Source organism: Pagrus major, chromosome 15, assembly GCF_040436345.1.
Source record: "Pagrus major chromosome 15, Pma_NU_1.0".
Taxonomy (NCBI): domain Eukaryota; kingdom Metazoa; phylum Chordata; class Actinopteri; order Spariformes; family Sparidae; genus Pagrus; species Pagrus major.
The window spans coordinates 14,384,549-14,403,296 of record NC_133229.1 but is presented as its reverse complement, the minus strand read 5'-3'; the positions used below and the strand labels follow the sequence as shown (position 1 = coordinate 14,403,296).

Genomic DNA, 18,748 nt, shown 5'->3' with positions numbered 1-18,748 from the left:
ACTGAGGCTGGAATATGTAAGCCAGAATCTTTTTTTTTGTATTAAACCTTAGCGACAGTTGTATCTCAATGGTCTCTCATATAAAATTGTCAAACAACCTGTTTTTTATGAGTAATAATTGCAGTTACGTGAGTAAATAGATGCCATGCCAGAGGCCATTAGATTCTTTTATAGGTCATTTATTGTGCAGTGCAGGTGCGACTGATTTGATATACCATCAAAATCCAAAATGTATCAGTGCAGTTACACAAAGAAACTAGGTCTTTGATCACAAATCCTTCCACTTTCAGTAGCACTTAGAAATCCATTTCACGCACCCTCCGACACCCTCTGGGAACCACTTGGTGTACAATACTGGGAGAGAAGAAATGACAACAAAAAAAGTATTGGCATGGACAAGGTGGGAAGGCCGTGGGTGGGGTAAGAGGGCAGGACTAAAATTCTAAAAAGAAAAGTGAGATAGACTTTAGACTCAGCGGAGGGATGGAGGGATTCACAAACGGCACCTGCTTCAAACAGAAGAAAAAAGAACGAGAGGGAAGAACAAAGGAGCCCTCAGCATTGAGGACTCTAAATCCCGTTCCTTTATCTTGTTCTCCTCCGCTCCTCCTGTCCTCCGTGGCAGTACACTGAACAAGCCTCTCAGGAGGCGACATTATCATAGAATCACAAGCACAAGTGCCTCTACTGAAGCTACATAGAGGTACTTGAAATTGTCAGGGTCACATCTGTGTGTAGGCATATTGGTAAAGCATCTGTAAACACATATGGCACTGCAGGATCTTGTGTTTAGTCAGTGTTAAGTGACTGTTGACCTTGAAATCTTTACTAATTATAGAAATTATGTTTACTTCACTTATAGTACTGCATCAAACCCAGACACTGCATTGATTCAGTACACTATAATATCAAAGCTTTCTCTTGATCCATCGGTGAAACAGACTTTCGATTTCTCCTCTAGGCTGTGACAGTCCCTCCATCTCCCACCCGCTTCCCATTCAGCTCACCTTGACAGTGAGAGTGAATCCAGCTGAGTAGAGTGGGTTTTCTCTGTCCAGCTGACCATTCACCGTCAGGGACCCACTGATGTAGTCCAGTGCAAAAACACTGTTGGTGTTCCCTGGACAGAAAGAAGGTGAGAGAGAAGCAGAGACAGAGATAAGAAAGTCAGAGGGACAAACGCAACTGGCAATGTGGATAATTCAACATTACCCCTGGGATGCAGGAGCCTCTGGAAGGGAAAGTGGTGGATGAGTTACTTGTATGTCTCTATTTCATACAATATGGATACAGTTTTTGTCTCTCTGTCTGCCTTAGGCTGACCCACCACCTCCAACCAGTCCACCACATGCCTCTCCTGCATCCCTTTTTTTCATCTGTCATTGTCTGTCCTTCTTTCATTGCTTCTATATCTTTGCCAGCTTCCTGTTCTTCTTCACTTTTTTACTGAATGTATGCTAGGATTACTGCCAATTCACATACACTAAATTCAAGTTGCACCGTATATCAATTACAGTTCAATTGTAAGAATGTCATGACACCACTGTCAATAAATTTTGATGGGAGAATGGCAAAGTTGTACATCTTTAAGGAACCCTGTGGAGTTTCTAAACACTAGCAGTGCTACGGCGCATTGCTTTTATCAAATGAATCTCTGTTTTGTTTGTGTTCTGCATGTGTTCTCACGTGCAAGTACACAGACGACGCAATACAAATTTTTGCCAATGGGTTCACACTCATCTAAACTATCTTAAAAGGAGGGTAACCCACAGAGTACCTTTTACAAATATTTAATCATATCATTAAATATTAACCAAATTTTGTATATTCTTCCAAAGACTTAAACAATTAAATAATTTGAGTCCTTTCTTTTGGATTTTCTTTAAATTTTAAGATACAATAGATACATAAGAAGTTTGACCAAATTTAATGAGATGTGACACATTTGGACAACAGTATGTTGCATTTTCCACGTGTGCTCTGCAAACACTGTCCAACATGACCATTTGAAATATGGAAAATACAGTATGGTTGCTTTATTTATAGAACCTTTAGGCCAACAAATAAGACAGAGTTGAGCTGTCAACGCCATTAAGATGGAGGAATCTAACAAAGGTAGCACTATTTGCAGATGAATTGAGCCCACCAATTCATCTGCAAATAGTGCTACCTTTGTTAGATTCCTGAGGAACCGGAAAAAATCATTTATAGGACTGATAACACTGCTTGCTGATTTGGGGTATTTATCAGGCTTAAGATATTAAAGAACAGATAATGACTCCAAACTTTACTGCTCCAAAGAACCTGCAGGACAAATACAACCTCCAGTGGGAGAGTGAAGCATTAAAATATTTAGGAATAACTGTGACAAAAGAGCTTTTTCAAAATTATCACATGTGAGCCATTTAGATAAAAGCAGATAGATGCATAGATGCAATCTTATCCCCTGTCTGAGTCTAAATTTAGGGATTAGAATTTTTTATTTTTCTTTACACTGTCCTATCCTGTCCTTTTTCCATATAAAAATAACAGTTAAAGAAAAAATGCTGTTCGACTCTCATCACCCACTGGAGCACAAGCTGGGGGTCATCAGAACCTTAAACCATCGGGCTGAGACCGTGCCCACTAAGTCAGAGGGGAAGGAGAAGGAACAGAAACACATCAGGGGAGCACTTAAAACCTGTGGCTACCCAAACTGGACCTTTGTCAAAACCACTAAAAGATCCAGAGCAGACAGAGAGGAGGAGACGAGAAAAAAAACGTAACAACATCATCATTCCCTATGTCCCTGGAACATCTGAGAAACTCATAAGGATCTTTAATAAACATCATATCCCGTTTCGCTTTAAACCTACCAACACGCTGAGGCAGAAACTCGTCCATCCTGAGGACAAAACACCCAGACATAAACAGAGTAATGTAGTTTATGCGGTTCAATGCAGCCAGGACTGCACAGATTTGTACATTGGGAGACAAAACAACCTCTCCATAAACGAATGGCACAACACAGGAGGGCCAACTCGTCAGGTCAAGACTCTGCTGTTCCTTTGAGGACAACAATGTAAACATCTTGGCCAGAGAAGACAGATGGTTTGAAAGAGGAGTAAAATAATCTGTCAACGTCAAACTGGAACAGCCGTCTTTGAACAGAGGAGGTGGCCTAAGACATTACTTATCACCCACCTACAATGCTGTACTGAGTTCTCTCCGCAGACAGCTTAACAACCATTCAGACCTGTGCTCACCTAGCCTTCGAAACCCACATGAAGGCCGGTTTGACCAACGACCCACAAGTGGCCGTAACGACTCTGAAACTCAGAGTTCACACGTGTCCTTAACGACTCTGTAAGAACACTCCCACACAGAGTTTAAAAGCCAGCCAACACCTCTCCAGTTAGTTAGAACTGAAGGAGACTCTTGGATGAGAGGTGAAATGTCTTCAAGAAACTGAAACAAGTCCAGTTGCCTATGATACAGCACCTAGATTCACCATGACCTGGATGACTGAGAACCTTCATCAACATTTATTGAAAGGAAAATATAGTATGTTTATTTAATCACTTTAAATAAGATGAGCGTCTGCTGAGAATAAAATCCCACCTCAAATTTTTGAAACACAAGACACTTCTTTAAAGTTCTAAGACTAAGAATAGTGACTGTCTAGCACACTGCACATTTCTCATGAACTACATCACTTCACATGGGCTGATGAATTGCATTAACTTTGTTATAGTCTCTGCACTCCTTCAAAGAGGGGCATTTCAAATTATGAACGCTGCACTGTTCTCATTAACAAGTTCAAGTGTGCCTGGTGTTCTCTATTCGCTTCAGTTACACAGGTTAAAATATTAGACTGAGACCCACTTGAGTCCTCCTCTCATATTTTCTTATTCCCTCTCTTCCTTTTCAAATTACAGTCCTTCTCATTAGCTTTCTCACCTCTCTTAGACTTCTCTGTGACACTCTCAGTCTCGCTTGCTCTCAGGCGTCTTGTGGATGTGGCTGTTGCCTGCTAATTATACCCAGCAGATGGAGACAACAAACGAGAAGACACCCAATCGCCCTCACCTCGCCACACTTAATGTTCTCTCTCTTCCCTCCTGCATTGCCCAGCGTCTCCCACCCACCAAAAAAATTCCTCACAATTCATTGTGATTATTTTTGCCTGCCACATGAGTTTTATAAGACCTGAAGAAGTCTTTACATAGTGACATGTGAATGTTATCAGAAGCTCAGTCAGGTCTACTGGGCGCTGATTCACCTATGCCTTGTTAATACAGAGCAGCTGACAGCACAGCAGCTCCTCTGTGCTGCCACATACTGCATGTTTAACAGGATGAGTGAAATCATTCCCCATATATGTAAAAATACAAAAATATGTGAATATATACTGTACACCATTAAAACCAGGTTATCAGGTTGAAAGCAGTGGCTAAATCTCTAAAGAGAGACAGGAAGTGCTTGTCATTTTTTTAAGAAAACCTTAAAATACATAAGAAAATTCTGATAATATATAGAGAATAAAATGTCAAAAGTTTACTTAAGTATATACATAAAAAAACTAAATGTCTTCCAAAAAACAGTTTGATATTGTATATTTTTGCCCAAACTACAAGCAGTGGAACCAAACACTTGAAATTCATCAGACAGACAGTACTTTACTGCTGGTATTGCCTTTACACTTACTTGTTAGTCAATATTTGACACAAAGCTGGTTTTCATCTGCTTTATGGCTTTGATGGATTAATTTTGAATACATTTTTACCATTGATCTGTAGTTCCTTAACTACTAATTACACATATTATCATTAAACCAGTAATATTTTTATACTACATGTTTAAAAGGGAAAAGTGTAAGTGTAACACTAAACATTAAAGATGTGGAAGAAAAAAATGACATCACTGAACTTTGGTTCACTCTAGTAATTCACAGATTATTTCATATGAGGAGGTTGGTGATGAACTGACCATATGTTCAATAAAAATAAAGCACAACTGGACTGAAATGATCTAAATCCAAAGTGGCAAGCTTCCCTTTGCAAAGTTAACATCCCTCCCTCTGAGAGCTCTCTTTAGCTCATTAACTGGCTTGGCCTTCACAGCTTTTTGTGCCTGACCAAAAAAGTATTTTTCTTCTGTCTTTATTACAGGGAAACAACAACAATTTTACAACAATTTTATTTTAAAAAGTCTCTTATAAAATGAAGTGCATGCAACTTCTGAGAGTCAGAATTCATGTTTTACAGTATTTGTTCGTTAGTTTTGTATGATTGTTGTGTCGTGAAAATTGTTAATATGGGATGATATTGACATTTTTATTTATTTTATTTTACCTTTACTTTACCAGTGAGAAAAAAAAAAGACTTCTACATTAGAGACCTGGCCAAGGTAGAAGCCGTACAAAATCACAACAGATTAAAATGCAACACATAAAACATGACTGACAAAAATTCAATATAACACAGAAGAACAACTATTTAAACACAGTTTCACCTTCACCACATTTTTAATGATTCCCTTAAATTCATTTATGGATATAAATCCATCGAGTGTATATAGCATCTCTATTCTATTGTACTATTGTATTTTTTATTTGATTTTATTACTACTTTTTGTTCTTTGTTCCCTTTGCTGCTGTGCCAAATTGAATTTCTCTTATGGGGGATAAAAAAAAGGTACATCTTATCTTATCTTATCTTAAATGTGTCTAATTGTAAAAATTCATCTTTGACTTGCATAAATATGAAAAAGTCAATATACTGTATGTGAAAACTACAGGATATCTTTCCTGCATGTTTTCACTTATTAGTACATGTGACAATATTCTATGTGAAGTATAAAAACCAAACCAATATGCCTCCAAAAATCATGTTTTCTGAATACACATGTATTTTCACATTACTTAAGGGGACACTGTGAACCTTCAGTTGCACTTTGAGGGTTCAAGAATCACTCACTTTCAGGTAGTTTATAGTAATAGCTGAGGTCTAGACTCCAGAGAATCATGGTCAGATGGTAAGTCTACAGTGCACAACGGCTAGGGTCAACAGATTAACCCATGCCTGTGTTCCCCACTCCCTGCTTGCTGCTCTATTATTGCCCTGTACCTAGCCTGGAATGGAGAGGAGGGAAGCTTCAGAACAAAGCTCACAGAGTGGGCGTAGAGTAGAAGAGGCAGGCCAGCGGAGAGAGCAGAGCCTTTGGGTAATTAGTCGGGATTGAGGCCAAAAGGTGGAGAAAGGGAGGGAGGTAACAGGGACAAAAACTACTGCTGATTACATCTGTCTTACTATTTTATTATGGGACTGGAGAAAGTAAAAAATGGGAATGCAGTTTGACTCCTGCATTACTCAGGTTCTCAATATGATAAAACCAACTTAAAATACACACATGCATTTACATTAATCAGTTTAATTGATTGGTCAGGACAACATTGTTCAACTGTGCCTTCTAAATTTGTTACAAGTTACCATTTCAATTGCTAATCAATTTTATTTTATGATTAATCCCCTGTGAGTAAGATCGGGTTAGCTTTGGGCACAGAGGACAGATCACCCCTACTTAGTAGTTGTAGTCAAGATTAGAAGAATCAGCTGGCCACTATAATAAACACCTAGTTAAGGTTAGTCATGTTAGAAGAAACTTAACAGTCTGACATTCTGTTTGATTATGTGGCTCTGTTCCTTCAGCCGCTAGAAGGCTTTGTCACTTGTGTGACAATGTCTTGGCTTGTCTTGACAATGGCTTAAGCAAATTTTCTCCACTTTTTTTTCATAGTTTTCACAATTGAAAAAGAAACATTGTATATACAAAAGTACAGAAAAAAAAACAATGCATTTTTTTTAAATCTTAGAAGTAGGTTGTCAGTTTTGAAAAATTCCCTGTCCTTGTGCTTAGAAACTGACTAATACTGGACTGATAGGCCTACTACTGAAATGATCATCGGGCAAGGAAACTGTTCACTTATATAATAAATCAAGTGAGAAGTAGGTTAATTTTCTCATAAGCTTAGATACAATCAGGCTTCTTTCTGAAACCAGAAGAGTAGCCCCCTGCTGGCTATTAGACCAAACGCAGGTTCAAGACACTTCAGCATAAGCTTCACTTTTCAGACCTGGAAGCTCCACTCATATTTTACACAGCCAATGGTCCTACACCAATGAAAATAAGTGGACAAACCATTAATAGTAACATCTCTTTTTTTGCCTGGATGGAAGGGGCAGGCACGATTGGTGGTGGGAGGTAACGTGCATCAGGGACTCAGACCTACTCAGTGTGGACATCATGCCTCTAAATTAGTTTGTCAGCTTCAGTGGCCTGACTAGCATGCCAATCAACTCAGACAGCCGCTCCTTACCCGGACGACTGGGCACTCACCTGGCCCTGTAACAATAGGCGTTTGTACACACACACACACACACACACACACACACACACACGCACGCAACACACACACACACGCACACACACACACACACACACACACACACACACACACACACACACACACACACACACACACACACACACACAACTGCAAGAGTACACAAGTGGTGTGCAGACTGCTGGTTCTACTCTCTGTATGCATCCGATAAAGAGGCTCTAACTCACTGATTCAGGTTCCACAGAACAGCCTCCCACCTCAACTCCGCTGTGTGTCGAGCTTGACCAGAGAGACAGACTGAAATTACACAGAGTGACTCGGGGGGGCCCGAGAAAGAAATAGAGAAGAAAATATAATCATTTTCTAATTGCTGATAGAAAGTGTTCTCCAGTGATCTGCCAGGACACTGTGATTAGACCCCCAGGGGGTGAAAATGGCTGCACCCAGATACGCACACGCTAAAGTTCAGCATAAATAGATGCACACTTCCTATGCACACTTCACATTTCATATTCATATTTAGTGCTGGTGTTTATGTGTTCCATGTGTGTTAATGCATAGGTATTTCAGTTCTGAGTTCTTCTGTAGATAGAGTGTGTGTGTGTAGTTTGTGTGTGAGTGTGTGTGTTTGTGTGAGATGCAGAGTGCATGTGGTGCTAACTGGCAGAGTTTGATTCTATGATGTGAGACTCCGGGGGATTAGCCATGCTCTCACATTACCGACAGTACTGGACTGGAAAATGAGAAACCATGCCACGATTTTGTCTAGTGTGGAGTACACACTCAAATGCACTCACACGCGCACACCTAAATAAATGCCCACAAGCATGCGCGCACGTACAAACTCACACAGCCATTATTTCCTTGTGGTGCAAATTTAGAATGTGCGCAATGGCTTCAATAGCTCGTTGTACATTTACAAGATAAAAGTAATCCAAATAATTTGCCACTTTGAATAATCTGAGCATTACCAAAGCATAAAGAAAAACACAAGTGCGGATTTAATATTATCTATTGACAAACACATTTGAATTCTTGTGTCTTGAACAATGAAGTGAAGGCTCATTTACTGAGAACAGTTTCCTCATTTAAATTCTCTCCTGCACTTACAAAGAGCAAATGGCTGTGTGCAGAGACAGAGAGGGGAAATTGGGAGGCCAGAAACAGAGAGACAGAGTGTATTGAGTCGCATAAGTGGAAAACATACATATGTAGTTATTATGTGGGGATCGCCCAAAAGAACAAGAGGTATAAGGCATTTGATCTGATGAGTTCAATCGGACGTGTGACAAGTGGATGACAATGACTTTCTCCGAGTGATGAGCTTTTGAGGACAGCCGAAGCAAGAGTTCTCCAAGTGTAATCGCCATGACTAAGCCAGTGACAACTGTTTTCTCTAGTTTGTGACAACACCATGGGGGCGCTGGAACATTCTAGTAATGTGATATGGCATACAGCCAGTACTCAGTGTCTTGGGGCTAAGATTTTGTGTACTTTGCTAAATGTACACAAATTAGTGTCACTTTTAAGGATTACGCCTACAGGCAAATCATGTTGATGATGAGGTTTTAGTTATTGTCTTCAAACTACACTCACTTCTTACAGCTTCTCACATAGCCTGACTTGCTTGTGCAAATGCTCATGTGCGCATCTGTGACACACACCCCTCAGTGTGTGACAGCTACCAGTGCATATGTATGTGTATTTGTGTGTGTGTGTGTGTGTGTGATGCAGAGTGATAATGGCCCTGTGGGTGTCTTGCCATTGGCAGACAAGCTGCATTTCATGAATACTCAATGAACTAGTTTCCTCTAAACTTTTTCTTCAAAATAGGTTCAAGGACAAATATTCTGAGACAATGCATTGCAGATGAAAGCAACTTCCATTTTTGCCCAGGTATTACACTCTGTGTGGTTGACATTGCTGGTTAGATGCACCTCCACTGTCATTGAGGAGGTCTCAATGCCTCAGCTTTTACTAGCACCTCCTCCTGCTGTATCTCGAGGAGTTCCTGTTCATCAAGCCCTTATATTTCAACTGAGCAACGGAACATGGTGGCTACCTCCACCTTGTGACAAAATGGTGTCGGCTTTATCAAACACCGGCAAAGGAATGTAACGGCAAGGAACAGTGCAACACTGTTCCAATGGAAACCACCCCTAGTATTGAAATATATATTTAATAAAGTACTTGCGATGTATAAATTAATGTATAAAGTGATCTATTCTCTCTATTGCAAAATTAATTTTAAGTTAAACATAAATACATATCAGTACATATTACCAATGCATTAACAAATGTACAGCCATTATATTTAGTAATATCTTCTTGAAGCAAAATGACATTATATTGTCATGTATTGCCAAATATACGTGGACTCCCTTTATTTATTAAAATGTATTTTTGATATATTACATGATATTTCTCAGTATACTGTATGTCAATATATGCTTGTACCTGCAACTGAACATGGGCAGAGAAATGATTTTAAGCATGCAGGTTATCCAACCTCTTCTCTCTGAGTAATGTTCCACTTATTATGGTACTTACTTAGAGAGAACTGTACTACAGATACCTGAGTGTTTCCTCCATTGACTTCTGGTCCAGATGCAACAGTAAAAGCTCAACTGATTCTCAACCTGGTCACAGACGAAAGTATCGATCCACAGTCTTCAGGTCTCATGGAAAATAATCAAACCCAGAGCTATTGATTGCTGGCTTTGATCTGTCAGCTTGAGGTGTTTCTCTTTTCAACAGAGCATTGTGCTGGCAGTGTAGTCTTATCTCTTCCCTTTGTGTGTGTGTGTGTGTGTGTGTGTGTGTGTGTGTGAGTGAGAGAGAGAGAGAGAGAGACAGAGAGAGAGAAAGCATTCGTCTCTAAGTGTAGACTACAGTATTCTGGATTTACCTTCCTATCTGATATTTTTGCAGTTTTCTAGACGTTACAAAATATATTTCTGCACAGCCTGTACAAAACAACAGCTGGCTGGAAGACAGCAGCTGAGGAAATTGGGTTTGACATCTGGAAATGTGCTTGTTCAGAAGCAGATAGCTTAGGATAACATTTCTCAAAGCCAGCAGGATCCCCTTTATCCCAAAGATAAATGAAAATAAAGGAGAACCTCTAACATCAACAGATAAAGCTGAAATATATATTTTAAGGATGAAATGTTGCTAAGAAAATTTGCCTTGAAAGGACAACAATCAGCTAACTGCTGCTCTCTATACTCTTTGCTGCACCTATCTTTGACTGTAGTGACTAGCTGCCATTAAAAAGGAGCTCAGTCAGCCCTGGAGCTCAATAGCCCCATTAGCGGCCACATCACAACCTCAGGGGGAGTCACCATGGGCAACGGGGCACAGCTCATCTGGGCTCAGCCACCTCCCAGTGAACATGACTGGACACCAGACTGGAACTGAGTGCAGCCTCTGGGACAGATGGACTCCAGTTTAGAGCAGGGGATACAGTACAGAGGTGATTTACAGCGACTCAGATCAGGACTATGACTCCAGGAGGAGAAGACATGGCAGGCAGGGACAGGGTAGGCATGACGTGGCAGAGGAGTAAGAGAGAGTTTCTCATTGACAGCAGATGACAACGGTGTAGAGAACCAAAATATTTTCACATCTCACTCGGTGAAGTGAGGATTTGTTTCAACCAAACAAGAGTGTATTGTAGAAAGGCAAACTGAGACTGTTTGGGTGAGATTTATTACACTTATGTTGAGTTTGAATAAAGTGTGTTTCACAATGAGTTAATGAGGCAGTTAGACTTGTCTTAGTTCAGTAAAAGACAGAAACGTAAATTCAGAAGATGTACGGTTGTATTTGTCTGTTTACCAAGGAAATGTTATATTGTAAGTTTATTTTATTTACTTATTGGACTAAGTAGCAAACTTGCCAAACGCATTCATCTCCCAGCTGAAACTACGGGGCTATCTGACTATCACCTCTTGAGCTACAGTGGTATTATGTGACAGGATGAGCCAGGGCTAGCTGGTTAGCATGCTAACTTTAGACATCTCTGCATCAAAATACATTCTTCACATTCTGTTAAGGATGTTATTTCATTTTTTAATGTTTTATACAAACATTTTGGCTTTATCTAAAAATTGTCCCATTGTGTATGCACAGTAAGTGCATAAAGCTGTCGGGCAGGGACCACCTGAAAAAACCCTTACTTAAGGATAGAGGATAGGAAAAAAGGTAGAAGAGATCAAATGAGGAAACGTACTTTATGAGACCTACAGTATATCATGGCCCAGTGATGTCAGGACTTGAATGTGAACAAAACTGCTCTACTGGAGTCGACTATGCTTTGGATTGTGCTGTGATCAGTGTCCCGCAGACTATCTGCCTTCTCTAAGAGATTACATGGCAACAGGCTGCGGAGAGCCTCAGAGCGTCTAATTGAAAACCCGGAGAAATCCCAGCGACGCAGCAGTCACAATAAGAGCTCCCCATAGAATAACAGGTATTAGTCTTGTCCATATTACAGCATGCCTGCTGATATGAGTTAGGTAGTATGGAATCAGAGCATCGGGGTGTATCAGTACTGAAGGATAAAGATACGTTTGGAAAGGCAGACAAGGGGAAATAATCGCCTTTACTACCTATCAGTCTGTCCAGGCGGGAAATACCTGGCCATACCTGTCTGACCTGTATGTTAGAAGGAGGCTGAAAGACAACCCAGTTGTCTCACTCACACCCACATCACTGGGCAGACAGGTGTTCACATGCTGCCTGGACAAAGGCCACAGAAGTCAGTGCCTGCCTGTGGCTACACTGTGTCAGTGCATTATATGGTCTGTACAGCCGCCAACAAACTTCAAAATAGTATATGAGTTTTTTAGCAAATAGAAAAATTGAGTTATCATCTTTTATCAATTTAGACAATTATTCTGCTTGGGTTGCTGCAAATTAAAATCCAATGCAGTCAGGCAAGAGAATGTGAGAACTAGGAGTTTGCTGGCATTGTGACAATTTCTTTGCTGCAGTTTCACCAACACCGAGACGATGCAACGAGAGAGGAAGAATCGTCCAAAAGGAAAGAAAAGGGTAGAGATGGAAAAGGGCTTAAGATGGGATTAGTTGTGCTTGCGTGTGACAAAAGAGATAGAAACAAGCACACACAGATAAACAACTGGCTGATATGAAAGGCTTGGGGGATGTCCTTTCATTCGCTAGGCTGATTTTTGTTCTGCTTGTTCTTACACTATCATTACAGCACATGGAAAGGCTACACAAACTTTACACAAGGGCTTAACTCTTATCCTAACGGACAGCAACACTCTTGGACAAGACTTGTTGGCCTCTAAGTCTCTGTAAGAGGAATCACAGATAGCCAAGCTCATTTTAAAGAGGTAAAGGTTACATCCATTGGGCCAAATATGGAGTATTTTCATATTTCTTGAGAATAATACTTTATTATGATCTACTCTTTGTCCTTCTTCCTCTCTCCCTCAGTCTGAATCTGTGTGTGGGAAGGGGAGATGCCTGTCCATGTATGTATGCATGCACACATTGTGAGAGTGAGACTGACCTTGGCTGTCTGTGATCCTGCCTTGCTCATCCTCAGGGTGGGTTTTTTAGCAGATACTGGCTGACACTTTGGGACTGTTTGTTGTTAAAGCTTATTCGGCAATTAGCTTTGGTAAAAATATATCCCTGAACAGCTGCACACCTGATCTAACCTTTGTACCAGTCAAGTTTGTATCAAACTGTTAATAGTCTGACTATGACAAATAGTGTGTGAAACCTAACCTGGTGACAATGACAAAATAAAGCTTTCACCATCAAAGTGTACAAAAATGCTTATTATTATTTTTGTCACTCAAAAATGATTATTTACAGTCTATTTTTTCCAGGCATGTTTATTCAGCGTTTGTATATTGTTAAAAAAACAGGTAACAACTGAGGTCACACTGGAGATCATGCAGGTGTAAGACTAGAACTGTTAGAGCGAAAAGGACATTTAATATTCCCGACAGTGACTGGAGTCATAGCAACCAGTGAAACATGAATGAGCAAGTAGATATTTGATTCCCTGTTACTCAAAAGAGATACCTGAACACCTGGCGAGTTCCTCTACTATCCTCCCTGCATCTCCTAATGGGGAAATTACCAGCATGAGCCTCGAACAAATACACTTTTTTAAACAGGACTAAAATGCCCATTTAGATCACACAGAGCAAGTGTAAAAAGAATCACTTAAAAAAAATAAAATATTACCACTGGCCAAATTAGACAGACTCAGATCCTATTTATGTTACACAGAAAACGTAGAGTCATTTTTGGGGGAGTTTTTCATCATCATGCATTTGGATTTTATCACATATCAAATATTTGTCCGAACATTAGAGAGCTGGGTGCTGGTGATTATTGCCACAGTAACTTTTGTCCGATCAATAAAGATTTATCAGTAACTCTGCACAGCTTTTGCAAATAAAAAAGGCTTGCAGAAATTACAAATTCATTCATCAGAAAAATCTCTCAGACACATGATTTCATTTCAGTCCAGCATGCCTCACAGCAATCCAAGGCGTGCTAACATGATTACTGGTGGATTAGAACTGAAGAAACTATTAATTTTTTATCTTGTTTGTTTAAATGGTATTGCAAACACATCACATGGTAAATGTTGCTTTTTAGCTGTTTTTTGATAATTATACTGTAAATCACAATTGAGGCTAGCAGGGGTCTACATCATCAAGTATTAAGTTCACATTTGGATATCACAGTTTCACGTTAAAGAGAGGAAATAAAGGCAGCAATTATAGCAGCATTTGCAATGATGATAAATCAATATCACGTCTCCAATGTGTGTTTGTTTAGGGAAACAACCACTAAGGGCATGTAATAAAATCTTATTTTAATTATCAATGCTGGGTGGAGTATTTGTTATTGTTAGAGCATTTTGGGTCAGAAAATACAATCAAAAAGCCAAAGTATCTGTTCAGTAGGACTGAGTTTTGGTTAGAGCTTTTGAAATACGTATAATGAGACCAGTAGGTCAGAAGGATACAATAAGGGATACATCATACCCTGCGGACCAGGGATTTACCATCAGAACTACCCCCCCCTGAATCTCCACCATCATAACAAACAATAACAACTGCAATATTGGCGGCAGAGAGCTGCTGTGATGCTATCACACATCAAATCCCAGATTCGCCCTCTGATTGGAGGAGGGAGAGGAAATCCTCATCTTGAGTCCCACAATCATTAGCATAAATCACAGCTGCAATTAAAACCTCGTTTATCTTAATTACTGAACTAATGAGACGAGTCCCGCAGGAGTGAGCCACACTCTCTGAGGACACTCGGGGCGAGGAGCGGGAAGGCAAGGGAGGCGTTGTGCCGAGTCGCACTAAAGTCTGCAAACAAGCACGCCCTCACACTAATCTGACTGCAGCGGGGCACACAAGTCTGGATAGACAGAGACATATGCGCAAGTACACATGTACAAGCACACGCGCACAACCCCCCCCCCCCACACACACATGCTTAGAGAATGCATCGTCTGACAACCTTACCCTCCCACCTTTATCTCCTGGCACTGCGTCACCCTTCAACTTCCATTATCTATCAAAGTTATAATGATTTTATCAAGCCTACAGGCTCCATCTCCATAAGGGCTTAGTGCGGTGCTATAACTCTTGATTTTGCAACGACTGGGAATACATCGCACCACCTAATTAATGTCTTTTTAATGCTCTTCTCCTCTAGAGCTTAACTCAGCCCTTCAACTTTGCAACAAACACAACACATACACAACAATAGAACATGTGGCAGCAGACGGTAAGTAAGACTGAGTAGGTGTGTGCACTGAATGGGAGCCGAGTGTTTGTGGTGAGCTCCATGGAGAAGTGGGCTTGGCTGTGGACTGTGCACACATGCGTTAGAGCACACTCACAAATAATACATACAACTGCGCACATGCTCTCATGCATGCACACACACAAGGGTCAAATTCCCTCGTTCAGCTGTGAGGTCAGGCAGTGACTCAGCAGATGGCAGAACAATGAATATCTTCATCACCCAAAAATTCCCATGGTGCGCCAGGTTTATCAAGCAGGGCCAGCCCTTATCAGCCAGCTGGCAATACTGGAGGCACTGATGTCTTTCCATCCTGACCATCCTGGGCTCGACAGGGGGCACGCAGAGTTTAAAGGACACGGTCCACACACGGCTGTAATCCTCCCAACTGGTGTTTATTTTCACCACACAGATCAATGTTTCAGACCTGAAGGATCTTAGAGGGATTGTTTGTCCTTTAGGATCGAAATGTTGATTGTGGTGAAAATAAATACCCTACGGGGGCATTAAGGCAACATTACATCAGTACATGGATCGCAAAGTCAAAAGTATTTGCGCTTTTTATCTTAATGGGAATATGGAGTTAACCAGGAGTGGTAAGAAGAATAGAGGGCTTCATCTTACAGAATATCTTACAGGAAAACATATTGTTTTTTGACAAGAAAAAACAGGACATTTAGATTAAATAAGTAAATATCAGGTCAGTTACAGGTTCTTTTCCTACAACACTCATACCCAAAATCTTCCTAATTATTTACATCTGTTACTTGATAGTTTGTTTGTTATATACAAAATCAAAGAAGGAAAACAGAACGATTTACTTTGCATCCATTTTATCTTCTGACCTTTGTGTGCCTAATTAAGAAACCAAAAGGAACCAGATGGCGCTACATACCGTAGATGCTACAGCAGGAGTAATGTGGAAGACTACTTATTATTATTGAGTGGCGTTAACTGATTTATGCTTACCCCATTACAAACTTACTGTGACTAAGATAACCTTGTTATGGTGTTAACATGACAGTTGCATTAATCTGAGTATTGACTTAATGTGTATAATCACATCGCCAGACTGCAGGTAAACTCTGTGTCTTCTTATACATAGCTAGTCCATCTCTCTCTATTTGCAAATTGTAATTTTTTTCCCTGCCTTTTAACACAAGCTCCACAAAGGTTTCACCAGATTACAAATCAGGTTATAAACAGTGACCACGGTCTGTTCAGTGGAGTGTACTGGAAGGTAGGGTTGGGCCGACTGCCATCGACTACTAATCCTTGACCATCGCAACATCGTGATTTAAAAGGCTCCCCACCAGAGCACAATTAAGTGGCGTGTCCCCTCAGAAATGCCATAGGGCAAGAGTTGTAGTTGTTTGTGATATGTGGGGAAATGAAAAGAAGTATGTTGCTGCTCAGTGGACTAACATTACGCCATTATGTCATCAAGCCAGCTCAGTTAGGCGAACCCAAGACACTCTGTTAAATTTGTGGCAGCAGTGTTTCTTTTCCCGCGGGCCGCTGTTTCTGTCAGGCATGCCGTTTTTATATAGTTTTCTTAGCTTAGCTTTCTTGGCTAGATGGCCAACATTGTTTTATGCTTATGAGGCTGAACAAAGCTAAGTTACGGACATGTCGTGCAGAGACGAGGACGCTTTTAAACCTGGCACAGGGATGCATGTTGGCGGTAACGGGAGATAGTTTCCTCTGTAGGGTGAGACAGTTGGATATTCATGTCAGAGCAATAGTGGGAAACAGCAGCGGCTACGATGGTGAGCTAATACGCAACTGCTGTCTTAGGATAACACTGAGGGGACACGCTGCCTCAAATTCATAAACAACGATGTCATCGTCCATCACGATGTTTCACCGTCATATGCCAATTCGGCAGACATCGGCCAACCCTACTGGAAGGTTTCCAGTTCAAATTCCCAATCAGAGGATTAAAGAGGAATGCTCACTGGAGTGTCATTAAGGATACATGCCAAACCCAAGTAAGTTTGAGAGTACAACAGTGTGTGCAGGCTGTTACTCCCCTGTCATTAAAAGTTTAAGTTAAATGGATTTCCTTATTCTACAAAATCACCAAAGGGATTTGGAATCATTCTTGTGTTTTCACATCATTACATAGATAAGGCTGAATGACGAGATACCTGTCTAATAGTGACAATCCCAGATATGGACCAACAACAAAATCTAACTTAGAGTTCCTTGCCCCTAGGTAAATCTGTCCACCAAGTTTCATAGATATCTGTTCATGAGTTTTGGAGATATCCTCCTGGCAGACAGACAGACAAAGTTACTGGCAGGCACAAACATCACATCCTTGGCAGAGGTAAGAAAACTCAGTTCAGGAGTATTAAAGCAGGATCACTGCTATAGCCTTATCAGCACAGTGCAAACTCTAACTTCCTCCCTCTTCTTTAAAGTTAAACTCTCAGATATAGTAACACCAACACAAGTTATGGATCTTAGGAGGAGGCCCAATGTGGTGGTCATTAGCCCTGACACTTATTTTACCCAAACTGCTCATGTGGCATATCTGACAAAACATTATAACAACACAAGTAGGCAACAACAGAAAGTCATGAGATCACCCTCTTCTGCCGAAGGTTAAACTCATCACTCTGACAAACTGTAATCCTGTTTTGATGGCACGAGCCAACTTGTGAATGATAACACTAAATGACGGCTGACTTCCGCACAACTGCACCAAACTGTGATTAATAATTGCTCACGGGCAAGCCTATTCTCCAACTCTGAGGCTCTGCTCTCTGCTTGTATTGACTGTTGTGCTTGATGAGACTTGTCTATAATGGCTGTGGGATTATGATAAGAAGTGATCGATTCCCCCTCTCTGTGCTGTAGATGTCAGATTGATTATGTGACTCAGACCTGAGATGATGGTGTAGCCGATGCCTCTCGGACGGCCGAGATCCTGGTCAATGGCTGTTATCTTCCGCACTTCGTATCCCTGCAGAGACACACACACACACACACACACACACACACACACACACACACACACACACACACACACACACACACACACACACACACACACACACACACAAATCATACAGTGTAAGCTGTGTGTAATCTTTTACTGTTGCATTTTTGAGCATTTTCTACAGTAGTTCCATTTTAATCTGACTTTTTATGGCAGGACAATTTGTATTACAGTGAAAAGGTACCGGCAAATGAAATGAAATTAGATTCCTGTTTTATGGATTTTGTCCTCTGTCTGTGGAATTAATCATATTGTTAGAAAGTGTTAATGTTTGGGCTTCAAGATGACACTGAATCATTCAAATCTGTAACTGGAGCATCAACTTAGAGACACATTTCCCACTCCCACAATGAAGACCACGAATGAGCATGGGTTAGGGAGCATGACCCTAACCCCCCCCCCAACAAATTCATCAAATTTGTTTTTCATTATGAGTGTGTTTGAAGCATTTCTTTGGAATTCATTTCTCTTTTCATTGTTTCAAAACTCTTTAGCAGCACCAATGAGTCCACAACCCAACAAAACCACAATATGACAGC

At 40.6% G+C, this 18,748-nt stretch overlaps 1 protein-coding gene across 1 annotated transcript in view; it reads right to left on the bottom strand.

Moving 5' to 3' along the window:
* The window catches only part of LOC141009724 (cadherin-23-like), a 163,818-nt gene that overhangs the window by 70,676 nt on the left and 74,394 nt on the right, over positions 1–18,748 (bottom strand). The window contains exons 10-11 of the mRNA XM_073482415.1: positions 18,095–18,173; positions 1,008–1,120 (exon numbers count right to left, since the gene is read on the bottom strand). Coding sequence (XP_073338516.1) covers positions 1,008–1,120; positions 18,095–18,173 — 192 coding nt within the window. The remainder of the gene's footprint in view (positions 1–1,007; positions 1,121–18,094; positions 18,174–18,748) is intronic.